Source organism: Corvus brachyrhynchos, unplaced genomic scaffold, assembly GCF_000691975.1.
Source record: "Corvus brachyrhynchos isolate BGI_N302 unplaced genomic scaffold, ASM69197v1 scaffold255, whole genome shotgun sequence".
NCBI lineage: Eukaryota > Metazoa > Chordata > Aves > Passeriformes > Corvidae > Corvus > Corvus brachyrhynchos.
This window is the reverse complement of record NW_008238358.1, coordinates 2723873-2736611: the sequence shown is the minus strand read 5'-3', so window position 1 is coordinate 2736611 and position 12739 is coordinate 2723873. Positions and strand designations below refer to the sequence as shown.

The following is a 12739-nucleotide window of genomic DNA, read 5'->3' as shown; positions in this document are numbered from 1 at the left end:
AAATAAAACGGGTGAGGTGTTGGGGTCCCTCCCCTGCCGTGTAGCCCTGGGAGAGGGGCCCTGAGGGCACAGACACGGGGTTTCCCTGCCCCTGCTCAGCCTCGTTCCCATGGGTTGGTTTGTGTTCCCTGCGCGGGCAGAAGGACCCTTGGTCCCGTGACTGGAGCAGTTCCTGGGCAGAGCTCCGGCCATGCGGCTGGAGAAATAAACATCTCTGAAACAGCTAGCAAGAATCTGTCTGTCCATATATATTTCCTTTCCACGGGACTCCTGGTTTGATATATGCGTGTTGCAGGATCCCCACTGCAACAGACTATCACTTTCTTAGTCAAATAAAAGCTAGACTATCTGGCAAGTGTACTGCTTTCAACATTCAAGAACAAAATTAGTAGTAGGCCACAACTCCAAAAGGGAGTCAAGAATGAAAGCACACTTTCCTGCCCCATGAAGAACATTAGTTCAATTTTTACAGCCACATGTACCTTCAGAGTGTCAGCAAGGACTCATTCCACTCACTCTACCTCAAAAACTGAACAGGAACTCAAAGAAATTATAACTAAATACTATTTCAGCATTAAAGAGGAAAGTATTCCTAAGATCAAAACATAATTATAAAAGTCACGGAGATTATTTTTTCATATATTTAAACACACCAAAGAATCTCAAAATGAAAACTAGCACTTTAGCCAGTTTGTGTCAAAAAATTTAGAAGATTTCTTAAAGATACTGAAGGAAATTATTGGATCAGCTTGCTGCTATAACATAAAAAGCATACACAAAAAATTGTATAACCATATGTATGTCAAAATGTTACACAGAGTGCCAAGTCATGGCACAGCAAAATAATCCTGGAGAATCCTGCATGTCCTCAGTAACAAATACCTGTGTTCATAATCATCTCTTTCAAAAGGAGAAAAAAGGAAATAGGGAACTTGTGAGGGACTGCAGTTGTGTTGGAGGAAAGAGTTGCTGTTCATGAGGACCTGCTTAGCTACAAGAAAGGTCTGAGAAAAGCCTGAAAATATTCAATAAAGACAAACACAAAGCCCAGTACCTGAGCCAGCAAAACCTCAGAGCATGGGCTGGGGCTGGGCCAAGCAGGCAGCACCTCTTAGAGAGCACTGGCAGCTCCTGATGGGCAGGAGCTGGACACAAGGGAACAGGGCCACTGCAGCCAGGAAGGGCAAGGGCTCACTGGGCTGCAGCAAGAGGACAGCCAGCAGTGCAAAGGATACCCCTATACCCTTGTTCTCAACATCTTTGGAGCCTGAAGCTAAAAAATTGCATCCACATTCAGGCCCCCCAGCACAAGACAGATGAAGTGGAGCAAGTCCAACAGAGGACTGTGAATACAACGAGGGGCCAGAGCAGGCCACAGGAGAGTCACTGGCAGCCACCTTGGACAGCCCCAAGGACAAAATCTACCTAAAGGTTTTCCTTAAGCATCTACTGCGGGAGTAACAGGCCACCAAGCCAGGCTTCCTACAGGTGCAAGGACAAAGAGGCAGTGGACACAAGTGCCACAAGGAATATCCCAATGTGAAATAAAGAAAATTGCCCTTCACAATGAGGGCAGCTAAGCCATGGATGACATTGTCCATCCTTAGAGATTTTCAAAACTTATCTGGACATGGCTCTTAGCAACGTGATCTTTATTAGAAGCTCACCTGTCCTGAGCAGGAAGCTAGAACAGATAATCTCCAGAGGTCCATTCCGACCTAAATTCTTCCTGATTCTCTGGAAACTGCAACAAGGACTGCAGATATGTACTACAGTGGAATTTCTTATTACAGGAATTACAACATAAACAAGGAAGACTAAACAAAAGCTCCCAAAGACTATTATTACATATAAATAATCATCATAAACACATTATAATAATGCCTTAATTGAAATCTACTAACTGGTATTGCTGCAGTCTTTTAGAAGTCAGAAAAATATTAAGACCAAAAAAATAATTTCTGTGACTCTATCCTTTGCCTAAAGCATCACTAGAAATTAAATGGAAAACTGTAAGAATAAGGATTCCTGCTTCAAAAGAGAAAAGATTTAACCAAATCCATTAATGTGCTGTCATGTTTCTTATTTACAAGAACCCGTGATCAGCTGCTCCTCCTAATACTCAACCCCCCACCAACACCCAGAGCTAAAAAACTGTAAAAAATTACTTCAGTCATGGATATCTAAGTATACCTTGAAACTTACAAAAAACAAACCAGAAACACCCCCCCAAACATACAAATATAAGAATATAATACATAAAGCAGTGGGAAAGAATAGGAAACAGTTTGTAGAAGAAGAGAAAGCAGCTGAAGTATCAAAAATTCTGTTACCCAGACAGTGTGAGTTACAGTATTGTGAAACAGACATCAGGAGAAAACTGAAGGGTATAAAAGCAAACATCACTACCTCACTTCAATGTTTTTGAGTATTACATGTAAAAAATTAACCCTAGGTGGTAGTATAAAGTTTCAGAAGAAATTCTAAGTAGGCAAAAGAAAATAGACTTTTCAGTTGGTGGGGGGAAAAAAATCCTAGATTTTTGAGGAAATGGTTGAATTTAATTTCTTTTTAAAGAAAAAAATCATTCATTAAACAATTCTAAACCAGAAACTGTATTTATGATTATGTATATTTGGCTATGGCTGAAAAGTCGATCAGAGCTAAGACATAAATCCTAGCAAGATTTTCAAGAACCAAATGCATTCGCAGGATGAAAGTATTACAATATTCTCTTTATGACTATTTGAATATCAATTTACTTTTTTAGAGAGATAAAATATTTCATTCACAGACTTTTTTTCAAACAAGGCTTTTGAGCAGAGATGGTACACTATTGAAGTGATTTTGTTTGTGACAAATAATTGCCAACTGACATGAAAGGATGATCACGACAAAATTTATTACTTTATCATTCCTGGTGTGCACTAGACACATTAAAACACACCAAACAACTGAGTTTAATGAAAGCATATCCAGTAACAGCCACAGATTAAACTTTCACACAATATTATTGTGAAGCTTCTTTAAAGTGTTTTTAAATAATAATCTTTTAATTGTCTTTAAACAGCATCTATATGAATGAATCAATGTCATTGACTACCGTGTGCAACTGATCCCAGTCTGCCAGCCTTTTGGGGCTCTCCTAACTGGTATTCTGTTATTGTTTTCTGTGGCTGCTCCATTTGAAACGAGCCAGCAGCCCAAAGCAGGAAGGCCAACTGTTCCCCCAGTACTAACAAATGTGCTAATATGCACTAGTTTAAACTTGATCTATCAAGTGAATCAGTGAACCATGAAGGGTGGTGGGTCAATCAGGGTGTTCTGAAAACAAAGGCTCCTAGGGCAGCAGAGACGCTGTGCTCAGACATACATCTGTGCTGCTTTCAGGCCTCGGCCTTAGGAAAATGGGTTTATGTTACAAAAGTTAAGAGCCTGGAATCATGTCATTACCACCTACATTTATAAATACTTTATACAACATTAGGAATATTATACATGAGAAAAACTAACAATATGAGACAGAGTTGTTAGAGTAACTATGGAGACACCACTGTTAATATTAACTAACCTAAGTTAATGTTTAACATTAATGGTTTAATTAAAACTTCATGCATGAAGTTTCAGGCATTCATATCAAATCCCAGTGTGATAGATACTGCAGAGCAGTAGATAAAAATAAAATGGACTTCATGCTTTTTTTGCTATTTTATCATTTATTCTTAACCACATTTACTGTCTTTTGTTAGTTTACAGAGTTTTTAAGTAAAGCTTTTTCAAATCAACCGTTAGTAAGTCTTATCTTGTTAAAAAAAAAAATGGATAAGCATTGAAAACGGTACATTTTCTCTCATTTTTGAGCCTGTCTCAACCCTTTAAGTACCACTGTGTATTTGAATGTGCAGAGGATTTTAGATGAAACAGTGAATTCTACTGACACAGTGTGTCCCCACATGCCATGCCCGTAAGTCCTTTACAAAAAGATGTGTATAAATGGAAATCACAGAGTGGGGTGTGCACCAGGGCTGACATGAGATAACAGCACACTAGACCCTGTCTAAGCTGCCCTTTGGGGCCTTCCAGGAGCCAGCCCAGAGCCAAAGCTCCATAGGTGCATCAAGATGGCAGTGGTTATCTTACATCAGTTTAACAAACATGATGTGCAGAAGATCAGATTTCAGGAACACCACATCAGTGAGCAAGCTCTTCGTATCTAGCTGGCATGCACTGGAACAGCAGCAACATTAGGCAGAAAATAAGAACTTCTTTAAGTATGGGAAGATGGCAGTCCATCTATTTAGTTACCCTGACACGCACACAAAAACATAATAGCAGTCACTGTAACTAAATTCTAAACAGTTATGTCTCTGTGTACTCACCTATATGATAACAGGCTTCATAAAAAATTATAGCCCAGTTTAAACTGAAGTACTCTGAACACAAATTTAAAGCAACAGAGGACACTCACGATGAATATAATAGAAATGAACAGGGAAAAACCATGTATGAAACATTCATGACAGACACAGATCACACAGTAAAAAGGAAAGTGTACATAAAATTTCAGAAAAAATAAAATCCTCATTAGAAGATTAGAAATTCAGATAAACTTTGGCTCGTATCATCACTGATAAAATTGCTATTGTTGTTCCTTAATTAATGTATATGTATAAAAATCTAAAAACTTGTCAAAGGGTAAGGTAAACAAGTAGAAATTGCATTTATCTGCAGAGGAAACACACCTGTCAGTAACATGTACTCCCATTTGTCAGAATGTCTAAATATTACTGACCAAATATATATATATTCTACTTTGATAAATCACCTGCTTTTAATTTGCTCCAGCCCAAAAAAAAAAAAAAAAAATCCTTCCAGTAAATAATGCAGCAGTTAATGAAAAATTACTTTGTGATCAGATAGACTGGGGGAGGAAGGAGGGCAGGGAAGTAATTTTCACTATTTTAGAAGGATAAAACCAGAAGCAGCCAATTTGAGTTTATTAACAATGATGAGTCCAGCACCACACCAAGAAAAAAAAAAAAAAAAAAAAAAAAGCTGCAGCAAAAACTACGAAAATCCATTACTGTTTCACACAGAAATACCAGTCACTGAGAAATCAACAGAAGTCAACTGCATTGTATACTTTTAGTTCAAACTTAGAAGAATATACACATTAGCAACTGGTATTAGGAGGGGTTTGTGCAGTTATTTTTATCACTCTGAGTCCTGTTTATTCCTGAGGTGGAAGGCAAGGAGAAAAAATGTACTGATCAGAGATCAAAAAATCTGTACAAGGTCTGAGCTTATGGAGAAAGACTGAAGCAGGAACTTGAAACAGCATTGCACAGAATACTTTTTTTTCAGGTTCAGGTGGCTTCCAATTACAAGGCTATAAAACAGAGACTGCACCTCGAGGTCAAGGCAACCTGAGCTAGAGATACTGCAGCTTTTTTTTCTGTGAACATATGGTATCACTGCTCCTGATAGATGGAGGGTAATCTGGGAACAAAACAGACATTTGCTCCTTATGCAAATGTCCTTGCCTTTATGGGTAGCTGGAGATCTACAGGAATCCTGGCACTTCTGCAGATTGAGATATTTCATGATAAAGTCTTTCAAAAGGGGAAAAGGGAAGGCACTTTTTAATACACATCTTCATTGGGAAAATCCAAAGCATACTGTAAACAAACAGTGTAAGAATGCACCATTAATAACTCATGTTGTTTCTCTAATACCTGCTTGTGAAACTTTACTAGAAGCACACTATAAATTGTTATTCAAAGTGTTGTTACAAACACTACAGATGTACAAGATTTGAATTCCGTAACCCAGCTCATTCTTAACAATTCAGCTGGAGTTCTAATAGTCTGTTACAAGAGAGACTGCTTTTCTTCTGTAACAAACAAACTCATTTGCCAAAATCTGTAAACAGAGGCACATTTTGGAGCTAAATCAGAGAGTTTAGTATTGGGGAAGGGGCGTCATTTTGGTTTTTTAAATCAAAAGTGTGCTATATTCTATGTCTTTCAAATACAAACTACAGTGAAAGGCTTGGATTTCTCAGGGCTCTTTTCCCTATATGGTTAATATTTTTTTCTTAATTTTGATGGAGCTTCCATAAAATAAAAAATAAAAGAAACCCCAGCCAAGCAACCAACCTTATAACTGGTTAAACAAAGCATCCTGAAAATGGCATTAGCCTAAGCAAACACAGAAAGATATTTTTAAAGTAAAGAATTACCTTCCATCACTAGTGTCAATAAATTTTGTATCAAATTAGACAACAAGAGTCCTACAGAACCTTAAGAGCACTGCCCCCTGTGAATTTATGAAGATGAGGAAAGTATCTCCCATTAGTCTCCTAAAGAATCTGGAGGTCTCAAGTGGGATTTCCTAAACTGTCACCTGAAGAGCTCCCAGAAGTGCAACTACTGTAGTACCATCATGTGTGATGCAATTTCAAATGAAATTTTGTTGAAAATATCAACAAAATATATTATTTCATTCAGAAACAGATTTCCCAGAAGACTCTTCAGTCAGAATAAACTACTTATTTTCAGTAGCTTCCAAAACTCTTCCAAAAATAACATCAATTTGTTTCAGTTTTACAGATACATTAGTCAATTATTGTCACTTTCCTAAATTTTACACTTCACCACGTAAAACTTCAGTAGTAAACATTTGGCAGAAATAATATTCATATCTGTGTCTTAATTTCTACAGGCAAAACGTTTCTAAGCTTCATTCAACCTCACGTATTGCCAATAGAAATAAATACGACATCAACCTCAATTAAATGCTTACCATTCAGAATTTCCTTCAGATGTCTAAACCATGACTGACAATGATCTTCACTTAAGTTATTTAAATGGATAGCACAGTCTGTAAGCTTATTCTCTTCTTTATTCAAGCATTTAAAAATTGTGATACCCAACAAAGTACCACCTTTTTTCTGCCCTGCAAAACGACGACGTTTCAGTTTTACTGAAAATACATCTTTCATTTCAATAATCTCCTCTTGAGCCTGTAAGGCCACACTGGAATCACCTGTAAGAGAAAAAAAAGAAAAAAAAAAAAAAAAGAAAAGCATTACCAATATGTTTGGGAGTAACAACTAAAAAAAACATTGTTACAGCTTCATCTCTAGCTTCACTTCTTGCATCTGTTCATGCTTGCATTGAAACTTACTGCATATAATTTCCCTCAATCATTGGTCTTTTATTTTACCAACTTAGTTATGTATCCAGCTGTACAAACAAAACAATTTCAAAGAGGTTATTTACTCAGCTTTCTGGTGTTCAAAAAAATTAATAAAATTTCACACTCTAAGAAATACTTTTTTTTGCATTTGCATTCAAAAAGCAAATTCTTTATGGTATTCACCTAAATCATAGCAATCACAGCAGTTGTGCACTCCTAAATCATAAATCAGAAAGTGTGCTATGACCCAAGCTGACTATATGCTCACTATATTTTTTTATTTGATACAACCATTGCCTTTTGTGTTTATATTAGAAATAAATCAGAAAATATTTAAGCAAAAATAGACAAATAAAGCAAAACTCTATTACTCATCTTTGCTTTCATTTTTGATGTATGAATTCAGTTTAGAAGACAAGAAAAACAGTTTCAAAAAAGTTCTTGGGACAGTTCAAGATCCTCATCCCAAGGGAGATTTGTGTTAGGCAAAGTGAAGGTTTTGTTATCTTGGAGCTGTTATTTACATGGATGCTGTGGCTGCAGATGCTATCACTTCATTTCCAAGTGCATTTTGGAAATGTATCAACTGAGCCACTGTAGTACAGGCTTCTCCCTTTTCTGCTCTCTTGAGCTGCATTCCGATTCCTCAAAAACAAAGTCAAATACACAAACTGAAGGAAAAGTGTCACCATTTCTGTAGGTATCAGATTCTCTGGACACAGAAAGGTTTCCCTGATTTCTTCGTAATTACAGCAGATCTGATACAGCAGGCCAATAAAGGTCCCTTTGCTGCCCAAGGAAAGAAACTCTAGAAACCAGAAAACTTCCCCAAATCCAGCAACAGCTCTGTCAACTGGTTTCTCAATAGCAAAAACCATAACAGATTCTGTTTGATGAATAGTTGATACATGCTGTACTGAAGTGCTGGGAAAAGTCTATTTTAATTGTCATCCTGGGAAAGGTGGGCAGCACCACCACCTTCATTATACCACATGAAGCTGAGGGTTTCAGAAAGTCATACTTCCTCTGGGCAGGAGAAAGACCACTTTGTCAACTCTTGTAACAGTTTGATGCTGGCATTTCTCAACATCATTTCTGGAAGGAGACTATGCAGTGATCATCTCTCTGTCCAGGAATCTTGGATGACTTCTCCTCAGCCATGCTAACACAGCTAAAGCTCAAAACAATATTACCTCTCCTCACAATTCTCAAACAATTCGTTTTTTCCTGTTCCATACCAAATAACCTGCTACAAATAGAAGCATGACCTTGCTATACTTCCCACATATTTTTCCCAGCTTTTTATATTTTACCATCCTAATTTCTGTGTAAATCAGCTACTAAGGTGTAAAACTGGACTGAAATCATTCCGTTCTTAGCAGGAATACTGTGACAAGTAAATGTTGGTGTGCATTGAGATAGTACACAGGAAACTGTCTGTAGTGCAGATTTTCAGAAGTATACAGCAAATAAACAGGAGGAAACTCACCTAAATAGTTTTTTTAAAACCCCAACATAAATCTTAAAAGTACTGTAATGACTGCTGTAAAAGTATTTTCATTCAATGTATCCTGTAGAAATGAGGGAGCTGAGGGGGGAAAAATACTGTATGATTCCATTTGAACTATGATTTTACACAGACTCCAAGTGGACATTGTCCAAACAAACTTGATACAAACATTACCAAACCCAAGACCTTCATTTTTGTCAAACTTTGTATTGCTCTTCTAAAACATTTAGGGGTAAATAGTCTCTGTAAGTCTGAAATGAAAAACTGACTGGTTATGTCCCATATCACTTATCTAGAACTACATAGTTTAATACCTATATTAAAGATTTATTTTTATTTTTAAAACAGATTTTTTTGAGGGGTCTGCTTATGTTTTTTTCACGAAGTCTCACTGTGAGACACACAATACACTGAACATGCCAACACACAACCTCAATGCTTTAGGAAAATGAGTGAACAAAGACACGTGATATATAACCACAACCATTATGCAGCCATAACTGAGCTGCAGCATTCATTTCCCCTGACCAATACAAGTATTTTAAGTGGGCTTGCTTTTAAAATACTTTTAAATAAATCATACTTTTTAATAAATCATATTTTGGATTTAACTCTTAGTTCTGCTGAGGATATCACAAACTCTATTATGCCAATGTTATGAATGTACACCACAAACAAGTTACAAACATTAGTCTACTTGACAGGCACAAGTCAAGGAAAATGAAGGTCTGTTAAAATACTTTTTTATTCCCCACTAGCTTTCATAGAATGACATTTAGTCATAAACCAGGTAAGGCCTGCCTTTTCTTTTCATGACTATTTCAGCAGGTTACTTATTTGCTCATGCATCTTCCTCTTACTCTGTATTTATCAAATTCTTACGTTGCTCAGATGCATATCAAAACTTTTGATATTTAAAATAAAACATTCTTACTAGGCAGCACCAGACTTTCAAAACCACTATTTGACTTTGGTTGTTTTACAGGAATACATTTCTAGATGCTACCTGGAGAAGGATTTAAACTCTAGGAATGTTGAACTATAAAAAGCTATCATCCTCAGGTTTTAATTTGTAGAGGAAATGTTGAAGCAGCTAGTAGGATTAGGACAGCCAATTTTTACTAAAGTTGTAAAGAAATCTGCATAAAATCCAAGGCAAATTCCATAATTTTCATCTTCTCTGCTTACTGAAAATAAGACCATCCCAAATGCAGTAAAATTTTATAAAACAACTCAGATAAAAAAAATGTAAGTCACGAGCTGTATTTATAAAATACTTCTAGTATGAGACAACAACCAGGCTAGTAAAATATTAGTATAAAGTATGTAAGTAAATAAAGCATATATTGGATTCGACACTTTTTTAAACTTCAAAAACCGTATTGGCTCATTAGTATCGTATTGGTTATTGCGAGCATTTTCAGGACATTAACTGTCCTCTCACATTACTTAGAAAGATATTGGGTACCATCTGTTCTTGCAAGAGATTTAAGTATACATCTATTAGATATCATGCTATTTATTTAATTCAGTACCCACTTCCCATTGTTGTATCTTCTGAAAAAGAGAAGTCAATTTAATTACAAGGAATAAAGATAATCTCTTCTACCAGGCTGCCCTGTCATCATGAAAGCACAGAGGGAACCTGTATAAAGTAGGTTACAGGCGTTAGGGAAGAGCAAAACGAACAGCACTTAACATTTAACAAAGATCTAACAAAACCACAATATATGGCACTTAAAAAAAAAGTTACTATAAGCCAAGGGCTTGTCTAAATCAATCTCAGCACATCTGTCTGATGTAGAGCGTAAACAGGATTAGAGCTGGATTTATCTGCTTGACGCTAATTGTACTCACAGTTTCTGCACATGTCCACTTTTTTTTTTCCAAATGCAGCATGAAAAAAAGAAAAATCTGCCTGGATAGATGAATTTCTAGGAAGTTTTATGCCCCTATTTATCATCTCACTAATTTCAAGCAATGAGACTATCCTACATTTTTCCTACTTATGGTAGTCTAATCTCTTATTTAACAAAAATTATGTCTAAATCAACCATACTGAGCTAAATCAAAAGATGAGGGACTAATACACTCAAATAGAGTTTAACTGTTAATAGCAAGCCAAATTTTAATTGTTAAGAGTTTTAAACTAGGCTTTAAACATACTACCTCATGTTTACAGCAAAATTGATGAAAATACATGCAAAGAAAAAAAGCAGTACTATGAAAAATAGAACAGTTTTAAAGAAAATGTGGTATTTAAATATAAACACCAACAGTTCAACAAGGAAACACTTTTTGGACTGTTATCTTACCACAGAGGCCCAACATCTAGAAGTGGTACTTAAGGACTTGATTTCCATAACAAATATCTGGAGTACATGGAAAATATCAGAAAACACACATGAAATGTGACTATAATTCAGGAACAAGAGTTGGACACAAACTAAAATGTGTTATACTCCCTTGGTCACAAATGCTTCCTCTGACCTTTGGCAAGACACCTAGTCCCCCCTGACTATAATGAATAGATAAATCTTTTACACATTTTAGGCTCTCTGTCCCACTACATTCTCAAAGTTTACTTCCTTAATAGTTAATTGATATAGCTGAGGGCAGTGTAACTTAACAGAAATAATTAGAAATTTTAAAAAAATCATCAAGACTATACCAAAGCAAATATAGCAATCAGTACTTATTAAAGAAGTGGTTTATAATAAAAACACTTCTTTATTATAAAATTGATCACAGGCCATCCTACACTGTATGAACACTACTTTTAAAATAACCACTCAAGACATACAATAAAACATAACTGTATTAATATAAACCCAAAAATAAAATAAATAGAATTAAAAATTAAACTAGTTTTGACAGTATGTCTATAAATCTATGTTTAGGAATATTTAATATGATAATGTCTAATGCATATAAACCAGCACCTATTAGCCCATCAATTATTAAGCCCATTTTTCCCTCACTGTAAATCAGCAAAGCACGATAAGCAGCATGCAGCTGATTCATAAAACCTCTATAGCTTTCAGCTACTTATTGATTAAAAAGGGCTGGAAAAGCAGGTATGATCATTCTTGCCAGAAAAGCCAAGAAACACTGTAAAGCTTGTCTGGCTCTTTAGCACTTATTTAAATACTCTAAACATGAGACAGAAAAGCTATTTCAAAACACATGAATTTTGAATGATTTTTTTATTTCAAAAATATAGGTCATGCAACACTTCTGGCAAAATTTGATGCTATGCCTCTTACTCTCTGAAAGCAGAGAAAGCAAAATTCCACTTTCTGCTTGCCAAAAGTATCAAACAGTAAGCTGAGGAGAAGGTGGTACAGCAAAAGCCAGGTTGGGGAGGGGCTGATTTTCGTTTGAAGATTAGCTTTATGTTACTCTAGTCCTTCTAAAAGGTGGTGTAGAAGTTTAACACAAGCAAGGCCCTAACCTAGAAACACATTTCTCAGACTGTGTACAATGACCTGCCTGGGAGCAGCAAGGAGTTCAGAAAGTACTACAAGGGACTGAAGAGATGCATCTCAGTTTCTCCAGAGCTGGAGAGTAAAAGCAGGGTGCAACAACTAACTTCACCTTTTAATAGCAGCTATCCACTTGCAGCAGCAGCTGTATTCCTTCAGGGCAGAAAACTGAGCTTAAAAACATCTGACAGGGATACAACCCATTTTCATTCTCCTTTTCTAGAGAATCTTAGTGTGATGTATTTTGCCAAGCAAACGCAATACTTTGCTGCTAATCCATCTCTCAACACAAGACACCCACCCTCGACTCACCTGCCATGACTGTGCAGTCCAGCCCTTCTCCTGAAGTCTGGCTCTGCTTAGTCAAATCAACCCCCTAAAGTAACATAGATTGCCCACTTTTTCTTTTCCCCCTGCCTAGTCTTCTGACAAGTTGTTTAGTATAAGCAGCTCAACACCACTCCTATAGAACTAGAGATGCTACAAATTGATAAGAAAATTCACAGCAGGGAAGAAGGAAGAACTGGGACTGTCTCCTTTCATC

The 12739-nt window shown here is 36.4% G+C and overlaps 1 protein-coding gene across 2 annotated transcripts in view; it reads right to left on the bottom strand.

Annotated features, from left to right (window-relative positions):
• The window catches only part of CERKL (ceramide kinase like), a 37929-nt gene extending 25196 nt beyond the window's left edge, over window positions 1–12733 (bottom strand). The window contains exons 1-2 of one of the 2 annotated variants that reach the window (XM_017735746.1): window positions 10568–12733; window positions 6805–7047 (exon numbers count right to left, since the gene is read on the bottom strand). In XM_017735746.1, coding sequence (XP_017591235.1) covers window positions 6805–7047; window positions 10568–10673 — 349 coding nt within the window. In that variant the 5' untranslated portion in view covers window positions 10674–12733. Of the gene's footprint in view, window positions 1–6804; window positions 7048–8689; window positions 8888–10567 lie in introns of those variants that run through there. The other variant, XM_017735747.1, reaches the window with a different exon arrangement.
• Between the last annotated feature and the right edge of the window lie 6 nt (window positions 12734–12739).